Source organism: Cygnus atratus, chromosome 13, assembly GCF_013377495.2.
Source record: "Cygnus atratus isolate AKBS03 ecotype Queensland, Australia chromosome 13, CAtr_DNAZoo_HiC_assembly, whole genome shotgun sequence".
Taxonomy (NCBI): domain Eukaryota; kingdom Metazoa; phylum Chordata; class Aves; order Anseriformes; family Anatidae; genus Cygnus; species Cygnus atratus.
Genome location: NC_066374.1, coordinates 6,643,405 through 6,670,975, shown reverse-complemented (window position 1 = coordinate 6,670,975; position 27,571 = coordinate 6,643,405). Strand labels below are relative to the sequence as shown.

Sequence of the window (27,571 nt, the reverse complement as noted above, 5' to 3'; positions counted from 1 at the left end):
TGTAGGGGAGGAAGACTGCATCTGGTCTCCAGCGGGTGAACACAATGCAGCCTGTAGAGAAAGCTGTGTGGTGTTTCCTCCCTGATGGAGGCCAGCAGTGGGTGCTGCAATAGGGACTGGTAGTAACAAAGGGGGAGGTGCTGGCCTTGTGCCAGCAGTCCTGCCTTTGGTCTGTCTGTTCCATGGGGTTGATGAAACCTCTCTTTAAAAATGCAAAGTGCCCAAACCTTTTCGTGCAAAGCACCAGCCCTCCCAACTGAGCTAAATGCCTGGGAGACTAGGGAAATGTCGAAGGAGTATTTACTGCAGTCTGGAAGAGAAGAGCTGGCATCACATGCTCTGGCTTAGAAACTGAACTCCCTACTTGGACATGTTAAAACCCAGCCAGAGAAAATAAGTGCAGGTAATTGCTGCTCTTCCTTTAAAGCCCCTGTCTAGATTCACCCTTGTGTGGAGGTGCTGTGCTACTGGGATGTAGTAGGGGGTTCCTGTGGCCCTGCTGGGTTCAGCAGGCAGGGAGCCAGCTCCCCAGACCCGTCGCTTACCCCCTGAAAGCTAAGCTTTTCCCAGCCCCAAATCTGGGGGAGGGAGGAAATTCCTTCATGCTGCTGGGGCAATATGGGGAAAACAAGACTCTGCAATGTGTGTGGTTTGGCCTTTACCCAGACTTCCTGGGGTCTGTGAGCTGCCTGAGCCCAGCTGTTGGTTTGCGTGCCGCCAGCACCGGGCTGACAGTGGGTGATTCCTTGCTGCCTCTGTTCTTTGGTCCTCTGGCTGCTTAGACCTGCTGGAAGCAGTTATCTCAATCACTGAAACTAATCTCAGCTGCTGTCCGAGGCAGGTAGACGCGTGCTTGTGTGGCAAAGGGCAGGAGCTGCTGTTATTGCTGAAATGGAACCAGGGCAGCTGGGCGTGAGCACGGCGCTGGCCGCCCGCAGCCAGCATGGTCAGGTTGGTGAGAATGGGTGCGTGACTTTGTGTCAGGGGACGGTGGCACAGGTTGCCGTGGGGCTCTGTGGGTGCCAGAGGGGCTGCAAGTCCACAAGAGCCTCGGCTGCTGCTTTTCAACCATCCTTGGGCTCCCGTGGTTGAGATCTCCCCACTACCTGCGGTAGGAACAAAACGGGCTGGAGGTTTCCCCATGAGCAGCAGAGCCCTGCCACCAGCTGTGGGCACCACACTGGGCCCTGGCAGGCTGTGCAAACACACCTTAATTAATTAAGGGCTCTCAGAGGTTATTGCCACCTGCTGCTGAGCTCTCCTGGATTTCAAGGGTCTTTCTGAATGCTTTCCTCCCATGCTGGGAGCACAAGCCGGCAGCATGGGGTGCCTCTGGTGCCTCCTCAGCGAGCAGTGTGGCCTGGGGAAGCGGGCTGGGTGCCAGGGGGCCCAGTGGCTGTGCCTAGGCACATCTCTGAAGGGGTAGGGGCTTTGTTCTTGTGGGGATTTTCTTTTTAAACACAATTTTCCTGTGAGGAGGATTGACTGTCCCTCAGGTCATACTCTGCTCCTCAGGGGCTGCACCTTTGCTGGCGTTTGGGGTGGGCAAGCTCCCGTAGTGCTGCTTTCCTCCCAGCCCCTCTGGCAGCAGCTCCCGGCTGTAAATCCCCAGCTTATGAGCTGTTGACGCAGGCAGGCTGGGCACGGGATGGTGTTAAATATTTGCCAGCGGCTGGGGCAGGGGCCGAGCGGTGCTAAATGTTTGGAGCAGCTCCTGCGTGGCCTGGCCTGGCCACAGCTGCAGAGGCGGGGGGAGGATGCAGGGTAAATCGATCCCTTGACGTCCACCCAAAACCCAGCGTGCTGGGGACAGAACTTACAAGCAGATCGGACGTTGATATGCGTAGCAATAGCTGGGTGCAGATGAAAGAGCCGCAGGGCTGGCCCGGGCCGTGGGCCCGCCTGTGTGCGGCCTGATGGGCCTTTTGGATAGCACCGGCATAAGCTGTGCCTGGTTGGGCTCAGGCTGGTCTGTCAGTGCTGTTCCCCAGCTGCTCGCCTTGTCACGCACCAAAAAAAGTTGCTGTGTTTATTAATAGCCACTGCAATAGCCCAGGGAGTCACAGCAAGCTGTCTGTACACCAGGACCCGCACAGCCCAGGGCGAGCTGTAATAGCTGGCCAGAAACATTTGCCTCCTTCGTGCTTTGAGGCTGAGCTTTGCAGAGCGTCTGGTGCCGGGCACTGCGGTGGCATCGCCCCATGAGGCTGCACGTGGAGCCAAGTACCTCTGTGCCAGCTCGCCCGAGTTACCCTTTCACCTGCTGCAGAGCGGGTGAAGGGCTCTGCCAATGTTTAACATGTACCTGGCCTGGCCCCAGCGGGTGCCGTTCTTTGGAACACGACTCAGCACTCCTGTGCCGCCCCTGTGTGCAGGGTGGCAGGCAGGGGGACGCTGCATCACTCCCATTTCCAACTGCAATCAACACCAGGGATTTCTGGTTACTGCTTCTGTTCAATGTTTACAAGCTGTGTGTGGTTTTTGTTGTTGTATTTTTTCAAAGGTTATGAGGAATAAGGCAGCATTGCTACGCATGGAATTACCCTGACATGGCAATTCAGACCATGTTGTTCCTAAGGCTCTTGGAAATTGGAATGGACTAACCCATGAAACACATTAAGGTAAGACTGGCTATTTCTGACATTATTTTTGGAGCAGATTTCCACCTCCACTTTTAATTCACATGCTGCTTTGCTTTGCAATATCTCCACATCCGGACAAGTTCTTACATATAAGCTCAGCTAAAGAAAGGAAAAAACCTACCCACCTCTATTTACAGAGATATAAAAACTAAGGCTGGTTTTTATGGAAACACAGAATCTGACCTTTGTCTGGTCTGAACACTGCAGCTTAACCAGTTACTACCAGGGTGTAAAAAACTTTACAGAATAGCTTGTTTTATTTGCAACAAGACATTTTATTTTAAATCGAGCACTTCAGCTAGGAGCCCCTGCTTCCTGTTGCAGTCGTCAGATAACATCTTTTAACTTACTTAGATCTAGAAATGAAAACTCCAACTTGATTTAAATTGTTGTGACCTACGGCTAGTTAAGCATGGTGAGAAATACACGCTAAATAATGTATCATGTCAGAGTCTGTTTTGTAGATGTTTCAGCCACACACTGCATAATTAGAGCGTATTAAAAATATAAAAGAGATGGCAAGCTTGGCAGAATACATTCCCCTTTCTGACCGAGTCCATGAGAGAGTCCTGAGATGAACTAGGCAGCTCTCTAATTACAAGAATGAAACAAACACTTGCTGTGCACGAGCTGGTATTCTAAAAGTGAGAAAAAGTACTTTTGCTGTGCTGTTAACACTGCCTCAGGGCTTGAGATTTGCAGCTGGAGAAGTTGATGATGGTTGTAATAGCTACTTTGGCCAACTTGCTCTGAGCTGCGTGCTTACCATATTTTCTTTGTGCCTCATCAAATTGAAGAGATGTTCCCAGCCCTGCTGGCCGCCCCTTTAGAGCCCCACTTCAGCTGAAGCCCCGTGTCTTGTCCCTCTCAACCTTAACCCTAACTATAACTGTAAACTGTACCTAACTGTTGGTTGATTCTTAGCCCAAGACCTGCAGCCACATCTTTATTTAACAGGTTCCCTGCTGTTTTTCTTCTTTTTTTCTCCTGCCTACCTGCCTTTGGCAGCCCCACTCCAACTGGCTTTTCCTCCACTCCTAACCCCACCCAGACTCACATCCCATTATTAAGGCTACCAAAAACCTGGTGCATATGTGGTATACTACCATGCCAACGACACGTTTGGGTGTTGAGCTTCAGTGTTTCCAGAGGAAGGCACACAAGTTACACCAGTCTGGAGTGGGCTTTTGTTCTTGGTGTCTCTTGAAGCAGGACCACACTTCATCCTTTATGACACCTGGGGACTAAGTCTGCATCCAAGCAGACTTCACGCTTTCAAAATTGATTTTCAAGTTTCTAAGCTATATTCCATCTTTGGCTCCTACTTGGAATTTCAATACAATTTCTGAAGAAAATTAAATACAGATGTTAGCCATTAAGTACACCTTCTAGTTTCAGAGGAACGGGCAGGTGAATTCAGCAGTACTTTGTATATAAATGATGGATGTCTTCTGCCCTTTCTCTGGGTCCAGGGAGAAATATTTCTTTGGTTGGAGGGAGTCTGACTTGAGGTTATTTAGGGGTTGGGCTGCTCCAAGGGAGCCCTAAGGCCCTCACCTGGCTGGACTGTGCTACCACACTCGGTAAAGGGTTTTGTGTAAAGGATCCGTACCCACTCATTTCTCCAGCCCTTCCCAGCTGGTAGACACCCACCACCTTATGAGAGCTCTAGAAACAGGCTTTGGATTAGCACTGAACCAGATCAGCACTGCTCAAGTTAACTTGAGTATGTTCTTCCCCATCCTGGCATTAATCAGCACACACACTTCTGCCTTCCAGCGCTGACCAACACATCCCACCCAGGCTGCCAGCTCTTTCCCTCCCTCACACATTAATTTTCCAAGGGAAGAGGCAAACATCCTTCATCTAAGCAGACCTGCTTCCCAGTTAAGGTTATAAAGTCAGATGGAAAATGTATACTGATTATAGGAAATCTTTCATAGAACTGTGAGAAATGAAGCATCTAACACACTGCTCACAGGTTGTCACCATACTCAGGAGTAAGAACACCCTAGGAAAAGTATTTTTGTTCAAATCCATAACATGTCATTTAATCTCAAGTAGAGCAACACTGACATGGGGATGACATAAGGAGCAGTGTAATTACATCATGCAAGGGATACAAAATATTATTTCCCAAACAACGCATTTTATACACAGATTCTTAATGTTGTCTCTGTCCAAGTTCTTAATGGTCAATGCATTCAAAAGTTTTCTTCTCCGTATTTTACAGCTGCAACTACTGTTTGGCAGAACATTCAGAGATGCAGACCATCCAGAGATGCAAGTGTATTCTACCTTAACTGATCAGCAATCACAGCAGTAGTTTCCAGCTATATATTTGTACTCATTAGTGGTGTAATACCTGGCAGGTTTTGTTTTCAGTAGTTTAAAATAGGGTTGATTTCATGTTCTTGTAATGGGCAGCATAATTCTGAACAACTGCAGCTTTCCAGTGTTCACCAGGGACTAAGACCTCCAGCCAAGCTTGTGCTGACTGCCTGTGACAGCCTCTCTGCTGCTCAGGGTGAGAAGCAGCCTGATCCCCAAGCCTTGCATCCGAGTGATTCTAACCTGTGTTGAAACAGCACCTCTCTGAGGACGCTGCGTGTTTTGAACACATTTTAAAAATACACAAGTGAACAACATGAATGCAGCTTACTTTTGTAACGATCTCTTTGTTGTACAATGGTCCTATCTTTCTAGTACATTTGTGGATATCTTACACATCTGAAAATTCTCAAAATAAAAAGATATGTGAAGGCGCACTGAACTCACAAAGGCACCGAGTGAAGATTTTATGAAAACTAAATATTCTGGCTGGAACTGCTTGCCATTGTGTAGAAAATCAGTTTCAGCAAAGTTCCCAGTGCTATTTGAGTTAATAAAATTGGTAGGAGAGCATCGCCTACACCAGAGGGGTACTCATCCTCCAAGCTGGCTGCAGCACACTGCTCTTGAACGATGTCTTCGGGAACAAACCTGCTGAAGTTCCTGGTAGTTTTCACCTGTCTCCAAATCCACAGCAGATGTGGAGTGCTTTATTTGAACTGGTTATCAATCAGAGTTCCTTTCATCTTCGCTTTCTTAGCTTCCAGCTCAGCCTGATTAAGAAAAATATGACACAAATAATGTCTGGAAATGTTTCCTTTCAGTGCTCCAGTGAAGTCTGCCCTTCTTATCTGGCCACTGCAAGCCTCTCACATAGAAGCAAGAGTAGTTCAATTCTTTTTCTGACTCTCTCCTCCCCTGTGGTACCAAAAGGGAGTACCACCTTTAAAGTCATAAAAAGCCCCAAAATAACTGCACACGACACAATTTCACACCACCTATCCTGAGGTGGAAGCTGCACATTTTTCTCCCCCCCATCTCCTACTATCCTGTCACAGCAGGTAAGATCAACTGTAACGTTCTTGCTGTTAATTCAAGGCACCCTTGAAGAAGGCAGCAGCTGAGCTGCCACGTCCTCCACTACGGTGTTAGTTTGCCCTGATACCTCATGGCAGAGACCTGCTCTGTCAAGCAGGCTTGAGAGCACAGCATTAGGGGTGCTCTGAGTGACAAAGCCTCAGCATGGTCCTGTGCCTCCATGCCCCTTGTCTAACAGGCCATGGGAGGTCTCCCTGCAAAATTTCTGCCGTCTGCTCTTCAGTTAGTTCTGTAGGTAACTGCATATGATTTTATGTTCGAGAGTGGTAGAAAAATATCTCTACACAACCTGTAAGGGAAAAATGGTCCTCCCAAAGCTACTCGTTACCCATGACTATACCATATAGTCTCTATACTCATAGTCTGACCAGCCATTTAGCTTGTGCGCAAAGCTAACAGATCTCGGGGACTTCTGTTCAACTCTGTACAAAACACTCACCAACTCCTGTAGCCTTCTTTTGCTCATTCCTTTCCGTTCCAGCTGTTTCTCTATCACTTTTGCGTTCTGTGCATAGGAGTCTGCAATCTCCCTCTGCAACACACACAGTGCCCCTTTGCAACAGCAAATCCTAAAGCATCAACATCTCATCCCAATGGTGAAATGGTCATCAGCTCTGATCGGTGGCCAGCTGGGACAACTGCCCAACACCCATACGACTGCCACTACGGGCAGAGAAAACTCACTGCTTCGATCTCTTCCTCCTCTTCATCAATTGTGGAGACCGTGACAGAACTGAACTTGCCCATGTCTTTGGTCCGTTTGGTCATCATCACCTAGATAAGAAGCAAAGTATTTTGTTAAACCCGGGAAGAGTTGTGCCACTAGGGGCTATTTCCCCCTCCAAAGCTTTTAAGACTTCTCACGCAAGTCATAAAGATTTCCTGAACCTGTGTGTGGCACAGAATTTCTGGGCATAGTGCTGTCATTATCAGAGGCAAACTCACTGACACGCAGTAGATTAGCCAGATTTTGTGAATCGCCATGCAGATTACCAGCCTGATCTATTTACAAACAGAAACTTTCTGGTAACTGAGCCCCAAAATGAGGCAAAGTCCAGACTGCCAAATTTGTTTTGCTTTTCTTTAGTGCTAGGACTCCAAGCTGCAGCAACCTCTCCAATCATAAACTTAAGGCAAACAGACAGGGAGAAGATGCAGAACTGTGTAACTGTTTATGGGTCTCCTCTTCCTCTTGCTTTTTCTTTCCTCCCCTACTATTTGATTTTACTCACACCTCTTTGAAAAGCCAAGACAGCCTTTTTACTGCTCTAAAGCAGGTTACCTTTTTGGGAGGTTCTTGCTTCTGAGTATATATGTTTGTTTTCCCAAAGCCCTGCCCAAACTTGACCACAGCACCATCAACGATGAACGTCACCGGAGCATTCTTCTGTTGGTGTTGATAAAAGAGCAGCAGTCCACACCTGGAATAAAAGCACATCTGTGTGCGAGAAAACGTGCGTTCTGGCTTCCTATAGCTACCTAGCAGGCAGACTGAAAAATACCAAGGAAAGCCACCACCACACTCCTACTCTTGCAAAAATTAAGGGTTGAAGGGTACTATAAGAGGTCGAAGAATCTGTTCAGAAGTGAAGAGTGAAGACATGAGAATAAATCAGCCGCCATTAAAATCAAAACCCACTAATTAATCTTTAATTATGCTAGGATGCCCATTTCCCTTTGCACACTCAGCTCCTGCTCTCCCAAGCCACAAAACCGAGCTGTACGGCTGCGGCAGGAGTCGAGGTGACAGCACAGTGCCGTGGCAGGAGGAGCAGAGGTTCTGGAGCCATCACAGGGAGCAAACACCCTCTGTAGGGGATCACGGGCAGCTTACACAGAGCAGGGAGCCGGCTGCAGACAACATGCGCCAACACTTACTTGCCGCATTTCTTCCTGAACTGCCGCTCTATGCCTTCGGGCCTGGGGGCACAGAGGGGGCTCAGGGGGTTGCGGGGCGCACAGCAGCCCCCAGCGGCCCCCCAGCCCCCGGATACCGGCTCCCCACCTGCGCAGGAAGACGCTCTCCTCCTCCTCGGCGTTGCAGAACTTGTGCGCGTGCTTGGCGGCGTCCATCACCCGGGCGCGGTCCCGCGGCCGCATGGGCAGCTTCTCCAGCTGGCAGTCTGCGGGGAGGGGCCGTGAGGGGCCGTGAGGGGCCCTGCCCAGCCCTGCCCGACCCCGTCCCCCCGCCCCGCTCACCCAGCACGAGCACCATCTGCCCGCACAGGCAGTAGTAGACGTGCAGCGGCTTCTCGCCGTCGTCGTACTCCTCGCGGTCGCGGGTGTCGGAGCACACCACGGAGCGCGACACCACCTTCGGCATGGCGACGGGCGGCGGGGCCTCGCCGTCGTGGGCGTGGCCACCTCACAGGGGGCGTGGCCGCTTCACGGGGGCGTGGTCACTCCACGGGGGGCGTGGCCGCCGCACCGGGGGGCGTGGCCACGGCGCGGCGCCCCCGCAGCATCCGGCTCCTCCCTCTCTCCCCCCCCCCCCCCCCCCCGCGGCGCTTGGTACGTGCCGGGAGCGCCCGGCGGCAGCGCAGCGCTCGGCGCAGCCCACGCTCGCCGCCCCCCCCTCCCCCCGCAGTGGTAGCGGCCGCGATCGTTCCCGGCCGCCGCCTCAGCCCGAGCCTCCCGCCGCCGCCGCCGCTGCCGGGCGCCCCGCGCTGCCCGCGGCCGTGTATGAGCGATTCGTAAGGGCGGCCGCCATGTCCACCCCGGCCCGTCGGCGCCTCATGCGGGACTTCAAGAGGTAGCGGGGGCGGCGGGGGGGGAGGCCGAGGGGCGCCGCGCCCGGCCGCCGGCAGAGGAGGGGGCAGCGCAACATGGCGGCGGGGCAGGGCGCGCTCCGCAGATTGCGTAGCGCCGGGCCGCGCCGCCTGCCTGCGGGTTACGCCGTTTGCGCAGCGGCGGGCGGCTACCTGCCGGGGCTACGCCGAGTGCGTAGGGGCGGGGGAGGAGCGGGGGGAGCTGAGGGGACGGGGGGGACACCGGGGGGCACGGGGGGGGCAGGGGGACACCTGGTCCCGGCGCTGAGGCCCGGCTGTGCCCGCAGGCTGCAGGAGGACCCCCCGGCCGGCGTGAGCGGGGCCCCCTCCGAGAACAACATCATGGTGTGGAACGCCGTCATCTTCGGGTGAGTGGGGCCGGGGGCGGCGGCGGGGCTCCCCCTGGGGCCGGGCCGCCCGCGGTAACGCTGTGCTCTGCTTCCCTCCCGCAGGCCCGAGGGGACCCCCTTCGAGGACGGTGAGTGAGGTTGTGGGGGGCTGCGTCCTGCCCCGGGGGGCTCCATGCTGTCCGGGGCTGGCTTCCCTGGGGGGGCTTGGCAACAGGTGGGGGCCTGGGGACACGGGAGGGACGAGGGCGGGTGTCCCACTGCCCACCCACGTACCCAACATCCACTAAATTCGTTTTTTTTCCCTGCTCCGAGGAAGCGTGAGGCCTATTGCTAGGCTGGCTTACAAAAACATGCAAAAAACAAAAAAACAAACAAACAAAAAAAACATCGGGGCTTGTTTATAGTTGCTAAACCTGGGTATCTGAAGGCTAATTTAACCTTATTAAGGTTTCGTTGAGTCCTGGGTGGTGTTTTTGGGGATCCTTGTGTTTGGAGCGATGTCAAACCTGGTGTAGAAGTGCTGTCATTCCAAATTATTTGAATTCTGTGTGTTGTTCTGACACTGAAAGTGCTTTGCAAATAAGTCCCCGTGTGAGTCAGCTGCATAAGGAAACAGGCTGGATGTTTGAGGAAGTCCAGAGCAGAATTCTTTTACTTTTGTTCTTGACGTCTACTTCACTGCGCTACAACTGGTGTTGTTTGGGGTTGAAGATTAAAAGGACTTCTTAGCTTCTAACGCAGGCTAAATGGGTCCTTGTGGCACACCTGCGTCCAGCTAGTGTCTTTTTGGTGTTATGGTGAGTCCTTCAGCAACCCTGTGAAAACTTGTCAGACATGAAATGCCATCCAACTGAAATCAGTGATGCATTTTTTAAGATACTTTCAGTGCAGGCTATAATTAATCCTAGATCTCCGTGACTCATGGCAAAAGTATAAGAAAAACTCCGTAACTGTTACGTTGGTCTTGGCTAACTACTTTGTCTCTGTTTATCCTTGGAGGTGGCACCTGTAGGTATGCCTGTAAATGCCAGATGTTTGCTGTGAAGATTCTGTGTATTTTAAATACTTTAGGCAGTTACTTTTTTTTTCCAAGTGATTAGTTAAGAAATTTGGTAGAGTAGCTCTACTAGAAGACTAATGTTTGGAACTTGAGTATTCCGTAACACTGAATGCAGAATAGGTGGATCAAATGTATTTTATTATCTCAAAAACTTGGGATTAAGGGCCCTTTTGAACTTCGGTGAGGGGTTGCCGGAGCTGCCTAGGCTTTCAGTGCTCTGCTGTGAATAGAAGGACTCAATGTTTGGAGGCAGAAAGCCCTCTCCTTGCAGTGTGGTGAAATTCAGGTTGTTTCCGTGTTCAGGCTCTTCCAGCGCAGTGTGAGGTTAACAGGTGATGTAAGGGCTGTTTTCCATATATTTCCATATAGTTGGAGACTGCTTCAGAGAGCCCTGACGTTTTGATTGTGTCTGTGCTTCCCTCTGTGGTAGCGTTGTGCCTTTATCTTGGATTCTTGGGGCACCTTGTGCTTGCAGCAGCCCGAAGTTCAAACGAATGCTCAAGTCTGCCACTGCTGTCCTGCTTTGGTTGATCTAATTACACCGTCCTGGTGCGTGATGGATTGCTCTTTTCATAGCAGAGCGTGTGTTTTTCACAGTACACGCTCAGGAAAACAGATAACGCATTGTGTTGCGGGGTATGCTTATCTCTGTCTCTCTGGGACATACCTTACATTTTGCCAGATAACCACGGACTGAGTGCAGCCTGGAGATACGGGGCTAGGGGTGCCGGCACTGTGCTTTTCCCTCCAGTGACAGGACTCACAGCAGCCCGCTTCAGATCTGGTTAAGCTTAATGTAGGTAAAACTAAGGAACCTTTTATCTAACAGCATTGAGCTGTTCTTTGTTCAGACCCCTGCTGGGGTTCCATAACCCTCCTTGGGAAGCCTTTTGCCGGGCAGTGTTCTTCAGAAATCACTCTGTGGTCTTGTGTTCAGTCTCTGTCACTCCCCAGTGGTACTGTAAGACTTCAGATACCTTAATTCTCGTGAAAGTGGACTGTGAAAAGATTTAGTTGTACGGGAGGTGTAATAATTTCAACACTGTGGGAATTACAGTTCTTCATCCTTGTTCTGGTGAGGCCCTTCTCCACTCTCAGCTTCTGAGGCTTTGTAGCTTTGTCTGAACTGAAATCCCTAGGCTCGAGCACATCTGCTTACTTGCTGTGTGGAAGAACGCTGCCAACAGCCCTCTGTTCCCTCCACCCCCAGACTTCAGAGGGTGTTTTCACATCTTGGTGTGCAGGCTGACTCGGCCTCAGAGCAACTACTAATTTAGATCAGCAGCCTACCTTCCATCTTCTGGTTTAAGAGGATTCAATTGCAGGTGTCTGCAGTAGGACCTCAGGGACGTTTATCCTACCCTTCACCGTGTTTCTCAGAATCTCTGTGCTCGTGGCACGTAACGTGGTAACGCTGTCACTGATGGAGGCCCAGGTTCCTCCCATCCTTCAGTCCTGTTCCTCTGAAACCAAATTATGATATTTTGGTTAGCGCGGGGCTCCTGGCTCGAGAGGAGAGTTCAGTAACAGCTAACGTAGTGTCCTGCCTCTCTGCCATCACACAGGCAGCTAGAACAGACAGCAGAGCATTTGCCCTCCATATGGCTTGTTCCTCACCTAAGGAATGTGGATTTCAATGCATGAGCTGGGGGTTCTTTCACAGAGCCATTGCTTCTCTGGGTCTTGCCTTGAGAATCTGAGTGGGGAAATGCTCCAGCTGGAAGCTGTCTAGCCACTCGCTCAGGTTCGTGTAAAAGTAATGCTGTTGTGTCCCTGCTGGGACAGGTGGCTTCCCTTTTTTTTAGTAGCTTTAAATGGATTCCAAGAGCAGACTGCCCTCAATACTCTTCTTTGACCATCTTATCTGTCCCCTCTGCTCCCACTTCAGTGTTTTAAAATAACATTTTCTGGAGTGTGCTTGTTGAACTCTATTATCTGATGGTTTTCTCCAGCCTACTGCTTGCTTAGTCACTCTCCCACAGAAGTGCCTGCTTTAGTAGCGCATAAAGAGGCTACTGAGAGCTGGAGCTGGGACGGAGAGCGCTGGGAGTTCTCCCAGTACTTTAGAATCAAGTGCTTGTGTTGCCTGGGGTTGTCGCTGTGTCGGGAAGGACAGGTAGTGATGAGCAGACGTTCGCAGCTGGCAAAGTTGTTGCAAGCTTTCCAGGGTTTGATTTCAAGATGATCGCAAATCTGCTGCTTTGCCTTTGGATGAGCAAGAGTAAAACTGGAAGTCTGCGGTGGGGCTTTCAACTTACTTGAACAATCTCAATGCACAGACTCGTTCAGAAATCCATGCTGTTCTTGTTTTACAGGGAGATAGTATGCTGCTAGCCCTGTGCTCCCATGTTGGTAGGCTGCTAATAAAAAACAAACGTGCAAAAACTTATTTTTAGGACAGAGACTTTCCACTGCTGTACGGAAAGCTCTGAAGCATCTGTACTCTGTCTTCATATGCAAACGGGAATGTCAAAGCAGTGACCTTCATTTCTTGCAACTCAATGCTGTGGTTTTTGTCCTTGCAAAGGAAGGAGCCCCTGGGAAATACTACAGACCCTTACTGATAGGGGAAAAAAGGAAAAGAGGTTGAAATCTTTTTCTTTAAGGGGAAGAAAAAAAGAAGTGGTACACCTGCTATGGCAGCTTGTTATGGCTATTACTACAAGGTGCATTCCTTCTGCAGGAGAGCTATGCCTTTATACAGGGGTGCTCCAGGTATTTCTCACAGGACATATCCAGGCTTGGGTGGTCTGACGTGATAGTATGGGAAAGGTGGAGGTCCTTGGTTACTGATGGGACTCGCTAGCAGTGCCTGCTGCCTTGGTGCCACATTCAGGCAAGTCAGTTGACAGACTTCTGATTCTCAGATTAGCATAGCCTGAGGAGAAGGGCTAAAATAACTTAGATTGATGCAGGCTGCTAGATCAGTTGGATTAGGACAATTATACAGTTTTCTGACCCCTCTTAATGAACTGTACTCAAAAGAAGGCCATTGAACACGAAGTAAATGATCAGATTGTGTTTTTTAAAATTTCCAATATGAATGTTGCTTGCAATACTGCTTTTTTACAAAATGATCTTGTGATGGGAAGAGTTGTTGATTTTTTTTTTTTAAAAGTATTTCCTTGAAATTTAAGCATTTTTGAGCAGTAAGTTAGGGGAGAAACTCTTTGCAGAGAGAAGAATCGCTGTAGGACTGAGCAATCTGTAATTTTCATCCAGCATGTATGTACAATCACAGTCGTATTGGTGTGTGCTTACAGAGGAATGCTACTTGTTCATCCCTTGTGTCAATTCATTCTGACTAAAGGTTACCTATCTTTCTTTCAACTCCAGGAACTTTCAAACTTACAATAGAATTCACAGAAGAATATCCTAACAAGCCACCTACTGTTAGATTTGTCTCTAAAATGTTCCATCCAAATGGTAAGTACTTACACAATATTTAATTACAGCTTTCTCTAAGCCCTATAGAAAGGCACTACTTATTATACAAGTTTCCACTACTTAACAAGCTAGCACCAGTCCAGTGTGGTTCTGTGGGGTTTTGATGAGGGGTGCGTGCGAGCAGCGCTCAGGCTTGAGACTAAAGGTGCAGTAAGAGCAGCCTCTGTGCTTTCAGGTGACACAGCCCAGTATTTTTGAGTCTATTCTCTCTCAACCATCTGTTGTTAAACCTGACAGAATATTTGCTACCTAAATAGCAGGTGCCTGCAACTTTTGTCTATACATACTGCATGCATATCAAAATGACCTGAATGCGGTTGTCTGGTATCACTTTTATTTTTCCAGAAGTGACTGCCTGTATGCATACTTGAGATGTACTTACCTTGTACATACCTTGAGATGTAGTACTATGAGTTTCCAACCATAGCTGGTAATAGTAAGATAACTTAATTAAGCCCCTCCCTTGGTAATTAGAAGGCTGGTTCCTTGTCTCTGAACAAATACTAGCTTCATGAAGAAGTACCTGAAACTTTCCAATGTAGTAAGTTAAGCATGTGTGGTCTAAGTGCATCCAGGGAAGGTTCTTCTGAAGCTGTCACGAGACAGGAGACCAGGCAGTGACTGCTGTAGGTACTTTCCGAGGGAACCTCTTGTGTAAACAGCTCTTTAAAGAAGTGTTCTTTATTTGGTTCCCATGTGGGTAGCATAAACTTTTTGCCTTAAATCTCTTCATGGTTTTCATCCTTTCTGTAGCGCTGGTTGCAGTGTCACAGAGAAGCTTGCCATTGAAGAACGAGCAGGGTTTGAGGCAGCTGCCAGTGACAAGCTTCATCTCTCCCTACCTGCAGGCTTGTCTGGTCAATTTAAGTCTCAAACATTATTGGTTTCTGTACTGTTTGTCAGTACCTAGATTTTTCAGGATCAGGCAATACTAAGAAAAATTGAGTAGCTGTACAACTTCTGTTTTAAGCTATTCTTCTTGAACCTTTTCTAGTCTATGCAGATGGTAGTATATGTCTGGATATTCTTCAGAATCGTTGGAGTCCTACTTACGATGTCTCCTCCATCTTAACATCCATACAGGTAAAAGAACTGTGCATGAAAAGGCAGAATGAAACTAGGATGCTTGGACAAAAAAAAAGAAAAGCTCAGGAAAAGTGTTTCGGTTCCTGGTAGCCAGTACAGCAGCTACGTGTTGATATTTGACAGAGTATGAATGCTTACCACGTGTAAATTCTAGACTTACTGACACACAGTGGTCACTGCAGGGACACATCCAGTGATTCCACTGCTCGGGTACTGCTGCACTGTAAAGAGAGAGCTTATAGTAATGTCCAACTGGAATAATGCAATGTATCTCACCTACAGCTAGCTGAACTTCTGTGCTCGTACTAGAACTGTGGATAGCTTAACAAATATGTTGCTGAAACCCTACGTGCTGTCGTGTGTCTAAGAGTCTTTTTCTTTTTTTGCACAGTCTCTATTGGATGAGCCAAATCCTAACAGTCCAGCAAACAGCCAGGCAGCTCAGCTATACCAAGAGAATAAGCGGGAATATGAAAAACGGGTTTCTGCAATAGTAGAACAGAGTTGGCGTGATTGTTGACCCAGGATGATGCAAATGAACACTCTGGTGATGAGGAAAATACATGAAGTGTCTGAGTCATCATCTTCCTCCTAGCATCACTGCATTTACTTTGAAAGCAGAATAGCTGTTGTGCTGTTGCCACCCTCCCTTGCTGAAGCTTCTTCTCCTTGGACATCAGAAAGCACCCACTTTGAAGTCAAATGTACTGTACTTGGGTTACTTGCAAAAGAATTACTGATGCTGAATTCATTTTCTGTGGTCCCTCTCCAGTCTTAGGGCAGTATTGTGCATTTCTGTAGTGTACACTAAGCTTTTAATTGTAATTGTGTTATACACAGTGATGCTTATGTGTAGCTTGATAAAAGGGATGTTTATATACATACACATTTTTTAACTGATATTACTAAAGTGCTGATCTGTCCAGGCTGGTCATTTACCATTGGTTTAGACCCCACTGCATTTGTAAGTACTGAGTGAAGAAATAACCTTGTTTCCCATCTGTATTGGTTTATCAACTCCTTACTTATGAAAAAAAAACCACAGCTAAACCAATTGCCATTCAATTAGTAAGACCACGGAATGCTAGTCACTTCTGCACTTCCCATGCAGGATTTATGTACAGGTATACATAAATCACTACAGCTGTGGTACTTTCATCTTTGCTGAGGGTGAGAAACCCAGTTTTTTTATTTTGTTTTAAATAGTGTGTTAAAGGACGTGCCTATAGAGACTGCTTAACTAAGTTTCTATAGCCTTGTTGCTAAGGCATTACTGGACAAAAGCAGGTGGAGCTGTGGTATTCTGAGTGAGAGACCTTCCCAATTCAGGAAGAGGTAAAGCCTGGAGTGTTCCAGAGGTGGAATTACTCTTTTAGTGTCTTTCTCCCTCCCCTCATCTTTATCTGAGAAAGCTAAGCTCTTTGGGATCCAACTTTGCCTTGTGGAAAGTTTGAATAAAGTATGGGGTAGTCTCTGCAGTTCCTGTTCCTTGTTGATTATCGTGTGGTTTACGTGAGCTACTGCTGCATGCTTGAGTTAGTTTTCCTTCCATTTTATGAAAGTATTTTTTTCAACTCTGAAAAAAACAGTTCTAAGTCCAGACTCACTTTTTTTGTAAGGCTAAGTTAGTACATTTGGATACAGTACCTTAAGCAGCAGTGTGGGATGAAACCTTCCAGTTGTGTTGTCCACTGTTCCAGTGTCTTTTGTGTGCACATTGGTCTGTTAGTTGAGAAGTATAACTTTGCACAAGTAACCCATGTAAGAAACTGTACATTTTTCAAAACTTGTAAATAAAGTGTAACCTTAATGCTTATTGTATAAATAGGCAAGAGGTGTACAACTGTGATTATTTTACTTGGGACAATAGGAATCATCAGGTAGAAGCTGCTGACTTCTACAACCCGGGCTATGACATACTTCCTTACCTCTTGGGCAGGAGCTGTTGTGCTCAGGCTAAGCTCTACATTCACCTTGCACGGAAAATAAAATAAGCCCTTCCAGCTAGATCGAGGAGGCCTGGAGAACAAAGAAGGAAAGACAGGCCAGGATCAACTAACTAGCGAGCAGAGAAATGGAAAAACAGACACAAATCCTAGCAAAAAAAAACAAAGCTCCGGACAATCTCATTCCTCTTAGTAGTAAGCTGTTGACAAAAAAAAAAAAACACAAGAACAAACCTATGGTAAGTTATTAACAGCAACTTAAAACCCTCAGTAACTAATTGATAGGGGAATCATATTCCTACTTTATGCCTGTCTTGTGGAGAATAGGCTTCAAAAGGACATAACGCAAGCTGGTACTGCACCTTACCTCCACTGTTAAGACAAGCTGCCAGGTTCTTCAAAAGATTTTTTATCAGGCTTTATACCTCTTCTGCTGTGCCAACACCCCCCCCCCAAGCCTTTTGTCTTACACAGAGCAGCTTTTCACCACTGAAGTCCTACTCAGCAATCCTTGATAGCTTTCCTAAAGGACAGCGGCTTTTCTGGACCCTTGATCCAGCTGCTTTATCAACCACAAGAAAACTAAAAGAGGTAGGGATAGGATTAAACTCCATGCACTAGACCTGATGGGCTCTTACGGACACGGTGAGTCTGCCTCAATTCATTTGTTTCTTTAGCATTCCCTGTGCACAACTTGCCCAAGCAAGCAACTTGCCAATCAAGCAACAAGCATCCAGTTACACCAAATCACACCAGTGCAAAACAGCCCCGCTGCCTGCATGGGCCAGGAGGACCAAAGCCAACCAAAAGGTTCCTGAAGGTCAGTACCATCTGTAGCTGGTTCTGCCTTTCTGAATGGCCCAGCTGATTCTCATCTCATAGCAATCCCTCCATTTTTGTGTTTGTCTTGCTAGTCACTAAAATAATAAAAGACAGCATCGACTCTACGGTAGCCAGAAACGAGCACAGAGGTGAAAAACCTCACCTTTACTCCTTTCCTACACAAGTTACCCACTAACTCAATGTTAAACCATGCAGTGCTGGCTCCAGCAAGCTTACAAGCTACATAAATAGGACCTGGAGCGGGCAGCAGTTCTTCACTGCCAACAGCTGACGCCCAGCCAGCCAAACACATCCACCGACAAGCAGGAAGGCAACAGAAAGGGCTGGCACAGTGCTACCCCACTGGGCAAAGACTTTGGGGCCCCCAAACCCAGGATGCTACCCAGGAGAGAATAAAACAACCATGACACCTTGCACGGACTCCCTGTCTATCACTAACTCTGTTACGGTACCATTACATTTACCCTGTGCCCTCACTGCTCAGCAAAAAGACATTTTTCAGCCCCAATACCGCACTGGTGCTCTCACCACCCTGCCTGGTGTCACCAAGCTTTAAGACCTTCTGATAACCGAGTTAGGGAGGGGGAGCCGCACTCCTGCTTGCAGGAATATCTGCCTAGGAAGTACCAGGTTTCTTCCACACTCCTACACTGCCATCTGCTATAGCCCAGCCTCCCTGGGAGCAGAATTCAGAAGGAGAGAGAGGGAACAGTGCACAAATAAAAAGAAAACACTTTCAGAATTTTCTACCAGATTATTTTTCTTCAAAAACAGCATCTTATTTCAAAAGCCCAAGCTAACAGAAGCTGTGCTGAAGCCACCCAGTTAAAGACAGGAGGGGATGCTTACCTGGAACTGGAATTCTTCCAGGGCAAACTCTTTCTTTTCACACTGCTGGGATGAAAACGTCTCTAGCTGCACGTCACCTCTTGGCTTGTCTCCTTCATCAGTAGGGGTCAGCCACCCTCTCCTCAGAGCAGAGAGTATTACATAAAACAGTGTAAGAGGTGGAAAAAAGATGTAGGACAATGCAAAGAGATGAAGAGGCAAATACAGGAAGCAGAAAACCAAAAGCTGTAACTGGGACATAAACCATCAGGTGAACAGGTAAAGAAATACTTCATTATGATTGCCTTTGCGCTACAGAACCATCAGCTGGCCCTACTGGTCACAGAAAAAAAACAACCAACCAACAGCATCTCTGAGCCAATCTTACACTTGGCTGCTCCGAGGTCGATCCCCGACCTCCACGTCTCCAGGCATGAAGCAGGCTTTCCTCCGAGGCTGGAGGCTCCGTGCGCGGCGCAGTGGCCGCAGCCCGCTCCCCACACAAGGAGAGAAGCGCTCCAGGCTCCTAGCAGCGCACGCCGGTCTTGGTGAGATGCTGCCCTCACACACCTCCGAGCAACACCACTCAGTTTACTTATGAACTGCCCCCGACGTACACAAGCATAGGTACATTAAATTAAGCGAGTAGAGAAATGCTTAGGCACAGAGTTGGTTTTGCTCGGGATTAAAGAGCTTATATTCAAAGTAAAAAAAATAACTTATGTAACAGTCCCCACGAACATCTCTGACGCGTGGGCTCTGCGTTTACCTCCGGGTTTGTATTTCACACATTACCGTGGCATTTGCACACGTGTCAAGCAGTGCTTCGAAGTAAAAATCCACTGGAATTATTTAAGTTCAACGCACTCCTGGCTAAGGTGACTTCAGTGACTTTCAGTATGGGAGAGACAAGGTAGAAACCTGTGAATAGAGCTGTAAGCTGGTTAAGGACACCTCTACATACATACACAGCAGAGACAAACAAGACTGTACCATAGATATGTTTCACAAGAATAAATGCAGTTTTACACTTTTTTTTTTCCCATACAACACGTGACAAATCTTGTGGTTGTTTTTTTCCAGAAATAAAGCTGTATTTTTATTGTCATTAATACCAACTTTACATACAGGTTTATTCCTCCAAACTGCATTTCCTTTGCTTTTTATTCTTTTTTTTGTTGTAAAAAAAAAAAAAAAAAGCTTTTTTTCCTCCTTTCTTGGACAGAAAGAATAAGGGAACTATAATTTTAAATGGTGTCAAATTCCTCATGGTTGGACGTGTGTTTTCGCTATTACAAAACTATTAAAATGTGAGGGAGCAAGTAATATCAAAGACATACAGTAATAGCATTACTGGTTTGGGGCTGTGCTAATACACTTGAACAGAACTCGGTCAGTCCTAATTGTCTAGTAACATTTCCGAAATTATATGAGGAAGGTAAAAGATTTTAATGTTAATATATCCCGCAACAAGAAAATGCAGCATCTTTCTTTCATCGAGTGTCTAGGAAGTTTCAGTTCATCACTACTCCCACCAGTGAAGTCGGACACCTAACCTCAGTTTGCCTGAGGCATGATGAGCTCATAATGCCCAACCTGGCCTTCTTGCTTCAGCTGGTCTAAGAGATCCTCCTTGCGCCGCTTTCTGCTTACCACCAAGTACCTATCGTGGCCCTGCCCGTGAGATTTACTCTTAAGACCGTATTTTTGAGCAATCTGATGTATCTGCTTCCGCTCGTCGTTCGTCAGTTCTGTAGAGAACGTCAAGTCAACGTGACTTTCTGAGCGTGCATAGTTTCGAATGATCTGTTCAATATCTCTTTTAGCGATTTTATTTACCCTTTCCACATCAAGCCCCAGTCCTTCCCTTTTAAACTGCTCCTTCACTGAAATAGGCTCTCTGATTCCTTCGCCGTCTTTCCCTAGGCCACCACCTGTCCAACCCATCTTTCTTAAAATTTGATTCCCAATGTTGTCTTCTTTGATCTTCTGTTTGAAAGCCTCTTCTGCTGACCGACCCTGAATCTCGTTTCTCGAGATGACATCTTCAATGGTGCCTTTCTTCAGATTATTAACAACAGTCGGCTGAGTCTTTTTGAGGATTTTCACGGCTTCCTCTGCTGCCTCATGCTTGACAGATTTCTTCACTCCGACTGCTTCTGCGATGAATTCGTTTTCGAGCAGCACCTTGCACTTCCATCGCATGCCAGTCATCCTTTCGAAGACGTACTCAACTGTCATCTTGTTGAACTGCGCGGTGTCATTCAGCGTGCACACCGGGTTATCCGAGTTCTCGTAAACCACCAGGTCCTTCAGGTCCTTCTTCCTTCCGGAACCCCGCGAGGAGCAGCCCACTTTCTGAACCTGCGTCACTTTGATGGCGGTTAAATTTGACTGCGTCTTCTGCAAAATCTTCAAGGCCTCGTCAGCTGCCGCGTGCTTGCTGGTCTTCTTGGTGCCGAACCCCTCGGCTAGGCAGTGATCTTGTAGATACACTCGACAACGCCACATGCGGTTGGGCATTAAGTCATATTTATATTCAACAGACATTTTATTATATGAGGCAGAATTGTTAAGGATTCCTATTGCATCGCTAGCGTTCTCCGTGAGGACGAAACTAGTCCAGTGTTTGCTGGTGTTGGGGGAATTTTTCACAGACTCAGAACCAGGCTGCATGGGGACGCAGTCCCTGTTGGCCACCACGAACTCCTCATGAGGTTTGAGAGCCGGAGGGAAATCTGGGCGGTTCACGCCTGCCTCACACACCACCAGGTCTTCGTGGTAGGTGTGTTTGAACTTGCGCTGAACAACCCTGACTTCTACAGACTTCTGCAGCAGCCTGACTGCCAGCTCCGTGGCTCGGTCCCGCGATCCATTTTTGCTGCCGGCGTAACCGGTGGTCAGGTAGACGTTCTGACATCGTACTTCACAGGCAAAGCCATCCGTTAGGAGCTTCTTACTCTTCGGGAGGTCGGCAGGAGCGATTTCTTTCAGAGGAGCATAAATATATTCAGGATTTGTCTTGCAGGCCTGAATTGAACGCGTCAGAAGATACGTATAGTTAATTTTTTCAGTCCCGGTGTTTGCATCTGGGTTAGCAAGGTTTTTCCAGATAGCTGCTGACAGTTTCTCGATAAAACTCTGCTTCAGCATTATAGCTGATGGAGGGAAAGTCTCTGACACAGACTGGACAGCTGAAGGAGAAACAGAAACCTGCAACACGCCACTTGTGGTAGCGTCCGCATTATTCACAGCCTTATTGGCTGCTGCTGGCTGGCTTGCAAAGCCAAACCCAGCTGAGTTCGAGAGCTGGGGATCCACCTCCTGCGCGTTCCCTAAGGGAGAATTTGTACAGTTCTCAGCCGGCTGTGCCACGCTGTTTGTATTTGCCTCCTGGTTCACTTCCTGCATTTGGTTATCCAGAGGATCCTCCTTCTTGTCGTCCTTCTCCACGCTGGTCACAAAGTGGATGGGTTCAAAACGCGGTCGCACCCGGAACCTGGGGGCCATCTTTTTGGGAGGCTCAGGAACCTCTTCCGGCTCTGGACCTGCGGGGTAGAAGAAAATTACAAGATCACCAATAAATACGTGCTGTGACAGAGAGACAACGTCTTCACAGAGCCATCTCCAGGAGGAGCATGCAGGGTTCAAACACAGGATTCCTACTTAGCCACAAACTAAAAGGTTTCCTCCTGGAGACACAACTGATCAAAAATGAACACTCGTTCGCGTGCAGGTCACTTCAGGGATACCCCCAGATCCACAAGTGCCATACAAAAATCTCTACACATTTAGCTGCATGGATTTTAGGTCTGAATAATCACCTGCTCTGCCCCACAGAGTGGCCCACTGAACCCATCCAGCCATTTCTGAAGTGAATCCACATTACTGACAGACCTCATTTCTTAACCAAGAGAGATGTGAACGAGGCACAATATCCTGGTACACACAGCTACTGCAGAAATGACAAAACAGCCAATAACTCTGTTACTCTACCTCTAAATGACAGCTACGCAAGGCATCTTCTGCAAAAGATTCAGCCCCCACACGCTGAAGTGATACGTGGATGTGATTTCATCAGAGGAGCAAAAGGCCACCCCAGCACCCTGGAACGAACTGCCAGACCCAGTGCCAACGTGTGCAGCTGTAATACAGGTCAGGTAACAGCTGCCTAGGCGTCGTGCTACCACAGCACATTTATCGCAACCTTGTTCAGTGCAGCTGAAAAAAGCACTTCACATACAGCAAAAACAGGCACTCAAATGAGGTGACGAAGCTCTTAAACGTGTCCAGTCCTTCAGTCATCACAGTGCTGATGACTTACGGCAACGTTTACATTTCTCGTTCAGCTTGGTACTTGGCTTTCTGCACTGCAGCAGCATCTAAAGGCCCTCAGCAGCACAGCAGCTCTTTGCTGTGCATGTAGCATGCAACAGAGAACCCTTCCCAAAGCACTGCTGCCTAAGAGACAGATGTAGCACAGGAGGAACGTCATATTGTTCTCAACTTTGCAAGTGGGGCAGGGAAGCTCAAAAGATGACCAGATTACCAAAGTAAGAGAAGAAACCCATCACCCTGCTCCTTCCTGAGATGGGGCAGGGAGCTCTGAGGGCCTGGAGAGGAGCCTGGGGATGGAGCTGCGGACCAGCCGGCCCGCTCTGCCCACTGTTTTTCCTCCACAGGAAAAGCTATGGCTGGGAACATCCATTCCTGAGAGCGTGGGGCTGGACTGAGCTACACAGGACTCTTCCAGGCCAATCCTGACAGCCGGGCTCCAGGCAGGCCCTCCCTCAAACCCAGTAAGTGGAATTCCACACCTCCACGCAGACATACAACCCCTTCTCAGGTCAGAACATCACCCCTCACTACAGCGAAGGACAAACAGACAGGGATACTTAATGACGCAGATCCAACTCCCTAACACTGTCATTAGCAAAAATCTATTACGTGGCAATTTCAATATAAATTTCCTAAGCAAGGAGAGATCTCTGCGTGAATTACACCCCGTGACATGGCACAGGAGGGAAACAGCTGCAGTCCAGCAGAGTGCAGCCCGGTCCCTCTCCTGCTTGCTGTGGGCCCATGCCGCCCCACTGTCCGCACGCCCTGGCAGGGACGGGGATGAGGTACTCACTGTCGGAAGGAGAGAGCTGCCTCTTCAGCTTCCTGCAAGGGACGAGCTCGAACGTCCGCATCTCCCCGATGTCGATGCCTTCGGCCATCTTGAGAACCTTCTCCATCACCTGCGAGCCGTATCTGCGTGGATCCAACAGCACACCGCGTTACAGCTGCTCCCACGGGGGCAGCTGGCCTCAAACCAAGCCCTCCTGCACCTGCTCCCGAGCCTAAATCACCCCGAGTCTTTGTGTCAGTGAGGGTCCCGGCACTCGCCCCAGGCAGACAGGTCAGCCAGAATAAAAACAGCCTGCATGATAAGCAGGACCTTTTATTACAAAACAAACAAACAAAAAAAAAAACACCAAACTACAGCTGCCTGAGACACTGAACGTGGTCCAAAGGAGCCCCTCACCCTGCTCCAGTACTAGCAAAGGACCTGAGCACCGACCAAAGCCTGACCACCGGCACGGCGAGGCTGGGGCAGGAGAGCCGCGAGCAAGTCGCCTGGCCCCCGGTGAACCCGTCTGTGAATAACAAGCAGAGCAGCCACCGAACCCAGGGGGTTTAAAACTTTAACATATATGCATTATCTGCCTAAATGCAGCATTTGGCAAGGCTGAGAGGATCACTGAGGAACAGAGGGGGATGGAGGAGGCGGCGTCTCAGCGGGCATCACAGCGGCAGTGAGCCAAGCACAGGAGCGACTCGCTGGCACTGAGGTTCCTGCCCGGGTCAGCAGCCACAGCCCGCATGTCACCAATCCCGAAGTCACAGCTGTCAGGTGACAAAGGCACTCCTCTGCCTTTATCAGACACCCTCTAAAAAGCCATACTCGGTTTTAGCTTGGGAGCCGTACATGAAAAGTTTTCAATCCCTGAGCCACGGAACAGGCGAGGCGGCCGCCAGAAGCTCTGTGCAAAGCCCACACCCTGCTGCAGCTCCACGGAGACAGGACGTGCACTGTGAAACCCACCCTGCTCGGCCATACAACCCCGACCCTCTGAGCATCCCATTACTTCTAAGATCTGTCATGTTTTCAAACCATTTGCAAGGCTAAAGCTGAGCAAGAAAAGAAAAAAAAAAAAAACTTTCTAACTGAGGCATGTTTGTAAGCTTGGCACAGCTTGGACTTGGACAGCTTTGCACTGGGGCTCAGAAAGGAGAAAAGGCAATCGTGCACCTGCTCCATGACATGCTCATCTTCAAGAGAAAGCAGCCAGCGACACCACCACTGAACCAGCTTTAAGCACTGGGGCTCAGATTTCTGCCCAGAGGAAGAGCAAACCTGTCCCGGCACGTGTTCGTCCAACCTGGCTGCTGCAATCTCACCTCGTGCAGACTGCACGTGGAGGCAGAGGAATGCCACGCCTCCAATGCCTAATTGAAGTCTGCCTGGTTTGATTTAAGTTTGCTACCTCTTGTCCTGATCCCAGCATAATGGGTTATTTTTCCCATTGTACAGCTACCTCTAACACATCTGAGAACGCATGCACCTTCCCCCAGCAAGCTCTAAGCTAAATGCACGCTGTTATTTAACTGCTTCCCTACAGACCACGTTTTCTAAGGCCTCTGGACGTCCTCCAGACAATCCTCCAACAGAACACTCCCTCAGGTTTCATCAGCAAAGACTCTGATTTGTATTAACTCTGACAAACAGGTGGTCTTCAGCTGTCAAGCAACCAACGATTAAAAAAAAAAAAAAACACATAAAAAAACAAGATTTAAAAGAGAAAACAACAAAACTCAAGTTATTCTCGCAGCAACAACAGCTCTTCCCAAGCAGCTGAAGGCAGTTCCCGAGCAGGCTGCGGGCTCGCTCCCTTCCTGTCCCCAGGCAGCTCTGCATAAAGCTCCCACCTGCTCCCTCGCAGCGCTGTGCTCGTCAGGCCTGTGCAGTGTGTGCAGATTCATGCCTAACGCAAGCTTTGGGGAAATATCCTTACTGGTATCAACTCTGCACGGCGTGCCTAAACCTATTGCTCATGCCTCCCCCGAGAGTTGCTGCTAAAGAGGCTCATCAGGGAAAGTATGCACACTTACAGGCGTAACTTGGGTCGTTATTTATGTTTTGAGGTCCTGCCACATAGCCCTTCACTTCTGCTATCAGCGCCCTGTGTCCACATTGCAGCAGTGCCGTTCCCAAAAGCACTACCACAAAGAAGGCCCTCTATTAAGAGAGCATAAAAACTTCTATACGGACAAAGCAAACCATGTCTGAAAACGATACCCTCAATCTGAATAATCTAAAATTTTTAGAACTTGAAACTACTTTAAAACTAAGGTCAATTTTAATGCTCATCGAGCAGAATGGTTTAGTACTTGGATCAAAAAGAAAAAGGACAAGACTTAAAGAACTCAGCTTGGACGTATGCGGATGATGCACAGCATTGCCCAAGACTCTGGGATAGTAATGTTAACAGAAGTAAAACTTTGTGCCCTTCAGTGCTCACAGGTTCCTCTCCTGTTGCTGCACAATTAGCTGAAGTCACTAAGCGGTCCCTTCTGCCTCGTGTCCGGCTGGAAACCAGCCCCAGCACCAGAAGTGCCAGTCGGGACACCAGAGGTTTCTGGCGACCCCACAGCCTGGCTAGTTGCTTCTGCACTTCAGCAGCAGTGAAGGTGGGAAACCTCTTCCACTCGCTGGGCCTGTTCCTCTCAGAGAGCATCAAACTGAGCGTTAAGGGGCTGGTACAGGGTGCTTTACGCTTGGAGGTATGTTTTCTTCTCAATTAAGCTACAAGGCACACCACCACGTGCTTAAAAAGCCCTCAGGAGCACAACACCAACACCTACTTCCAAAATACAAAATATGCCTGCACTCTTCTAGTGCCCTGCTCCTCTTCTGCTGCTGCCCATGTCCTCCCCCCTGCCAGCACAGCCACGGTGCCCTGACCCCAACCCCTCCAAAACCCCCGGGGCTGCGCTCAGGGGAACAGGAGGGGCCTGACAGCGGGGCTGGGGCCTGTCACAGCCAGGGAGGGCATGGCCACAGGGCCCCTCAGGGAGCACTCACCTCATGGACCGCCTCACCTCAGTGCCCCCCTTCACCTCAGGGGCCCCTCACCACAGGAACCCTCATCTTCACCTCAGGGCTCCCCCCAACTCCACTTCAGGGGTCTCACACCCCTCATGCGCCCCCCTTCACCTCAGAAACTCCCCTCACCTCAGGCCCACCCCCCCCCATTACCTCAGCCCCCTCCTTCCACCTCAAAGCCGTCCCCTATTACCTCAGGAACCCCCCCCCCTCCACCTCAGGGGCCCCACACACCTCACAGCTCCCCCTCTTTACCTCAGGGACCCCCCACTTCACCTCAGCCCCCCACCCTCACCTCAGAGGCCCCCTCCATTACCTCAGGACCCCCTCCCTTCACCTCAGAACCCCCCAGCCCCCCCGCCCCGCCGACCTGCATCCCAGGAAGACGTGGTTGACCCAGAGGACGGAGAGGGCCAGCAGCTGGTCGATGGCGGCTCCGGGGTACCCGCGGAGGTGGCGGAGGATGAAGCGGCGGCGCAGCGCCCATTGCCGCTCGCTCTCGTGGTACTGCCGCCACTGCTCCAGCACCGCCTCGGGCACCGCCTCCGCTGCCGGCGGCGACGGCGGCGGCGGCGGCATCGAACCGGAGGGGTCGGCCGCCCAATCGCCGGGCATGGGCGCGGCCGAGCGGCGCTCCGGGACACCGGCCGGGCCCGAGCCCCACGTGCGGCACAGGCCGAGCCTCGCTGAGGGGCCCCGGGGGGTCCCGGTACAGCCCCGGTGCGGCCCCAGCCCCGCGCCACCCCTCCCCCCCCCGCCCGGTGCGGCCCCGGCCCCGCCCCTCCCCCTCCCCGGCTCCGGCCGCGCTCGCGCCGCGCGGGGGCCCCCGGTTACCGCCGCGTCACGTGGCCGCGCGTCACGGCCGCGCGAGACGCCGCGAGACTCCGCCACCTCCCCCCCCGCCCCGGTCCCGTCACGGAACGGCGCCGCCCGGCGGCTTACGCAGGGAGCGCAGCGGCCACGCTGGGAGCGTGGCGGTACGCAAAGCGCGCGGCGGCTACGCAAAGTGCGCAGGCGCCC

At 49.7% G+C, this 27,571-nt stretch overlaps 3 protein-coding genes and 1 long non-coding RNA gene across 5 annotated transcripts; 2 read left to right on the top strand and 2 right to left on the bottom strand.

Annotated features, from left to right (window-relative positions):
* Window positions 1-233: 233 nt before the first annotated feature.
* On the top strand, window positions 234-5,520 carry LOC118245270 (uncharacterized). Of its 2 annotated transcripts, none has more exons than XR_004777820.2 (3): window positions 234-403; window positions 2,504-2,621; window positions 4,876-5,520. It is a non-coding gene; the product is annotated as an uncharacterized LOC118245270 (long non-coding RNA). The 2 variants fall into 2 exon arrangements; XR_004777821.2 differs by lacking the exon at window positions 234-403 and adding an exon at window positions 719-951.
* On the bottom strand, window positions 4,666-8,458 carry STEEP1 (STING1 ER exit protein 1). Its single transcript, XM_035541285.1, has 7 exons — window positions 8,271-8,458; window positions 8,077-8,194; window positions 7,950-7,991; window positions 7,354-7,492; window positions 6,756-6,845; window positions 6,511-6,603; window positions 4,666-5,746 (listed from the first exon to the last, which is right to left on the bottom strand). Exons 1-7 carry the CDS (start codon window positions 8,392-8,394, stop codon window positions 5,684-5,686), a joined length of 669 nt encoding a protein of 222 aa, XP_035397178.1. The 5' UTR covers window positions 8,395-8,458; the 3' UTR covers window positions 4,666-5,683.
* A 20-nt stretch (window positions 8,459-8,478) lies between these two features.
* UBE2A (ubiquitin conjugating enzyme E2 A) lies at window positions 8,479-16,614 on the top strand. Its single transcript, XM_035541286.1, has 6 exons — window positions 8,479-8,823; window positions 9,127-9,207; window positions 9,292-9,317; window positions 13,586-13,675; window positions 14,691-14,779; window positions 15,174-16,614. The coding sequence occupies exons 1-6, from the start codon at window positions 8,780-8,782 to the stop codon at window positions 15,300-15,302; spliced, it is 459 nt and encodes a 152-aa protein (XP_035397179.1). The 5' UTR covers window positions 8,479-8,779; the 3' UTR covers window positions 15,303-16,614.
* A 2,971-nt stretch (window positions 16,615-19,585) lies between these two features.
* NKRF (NFKB repressing factor) lies at window positions 19,586-27,292 on the bottom strand. Its single transcript, XM_035541287.2, has 3 exons — window positions 26,922-27,292; window positions 23,534-23,655; window positions 19,586-21,947 (listed from the first exon to the last, which is right to left on the bottom strand). The coding sequence occupies exons 1-3, from the start codon at window positions 27,164-27,166 to the stop codon at window positions 19,957-19,959; spliced, it is 2,358 nt and encodes a 785-aa protein (XP_035397180.1). The 5' UTR covers window positions 27,167-27,292; the 3' UTR covers window positions 19,586-19,956.
* Between the last annotated feature and the right edge of the window lie 279 nt (window positions 27,293-27,571).

What these genes read in the sequence shown, in the direction of transcription:
- UBE2A (XM_035541286.1), top strand. Translation starts at nt 8,780, where the DNA reads ATGTCCACCCCGGCCCGTCGGCGCCTCATGCGGGACTTCAAGAG. An exon ending in TGGAACGCCGTCATCTTCGG is followed by an intron (nt 9,208 to 9,291) that starts GTGAGTGGGGCC and finishes TCCCTCCCGCAG; the next exon opens with GCCCGAGGGGACCCCCTTCG. An exon ending in TAAAATGTTCCATCCAAATG is followed by an intron (nt 13,676 to 14,690) that starts GTAAGTACTTAC and finishes AACCTTTTCTAG; the next exon opens with TCTATGCAGATGGTAGTATA.
- NKRF (XM_035541287.2), bottom strand. Translation starts at nt 27,166, where the DNA reads ATGCCCGGCGATTGGGCGGCCGACCCCTCCGGTTCGATGCCGCCGCCG. An exon ending in CACGTCTTCCTGGGATGCAG is followed by an intron (nt 23,656 to 26,921) that starts GTCGGCGGGGCG and finishes GGATCCACGCAG; the next exon opens with ATACGGCTCGCAGGTGATGG. An exon ending in GCAGCTCTCTCCTTCCGACA is followed by an intron (nt 21,948 to 23,533) that starts GTGAGTACCTCA and finishes TCTACCCCGCAG; the next exon opens with GTCCAGAGCCGGAAGAGGTT.
- STEEP1 (XM_035541285.1), bottom strand. Translation starts at nt 8,394, where the DNA reads ATGCCGAAGGTGGTGTCGCGCTCCGTGGTGTGCTCCGACACCCGCGAC. An exon ending in TTCAGGAAGAAATGCGGCAA is followed by an intron (nt 7,493 to 7,949) that starts GTAAGTGTTGGC and finishes CTTTTATTCCAG; the next exon opens with GTGTGGACTGCTGCTCTTTT. An exon ending in AGCAAGAACCTCCCAAAAAG is followed by an intron (nt 6,846 to 7,353) that starts GTAACCTGCTTT and finishes CTTCTTATCTAG; the next exon opens with GTGATGATGACCAAACGGAC.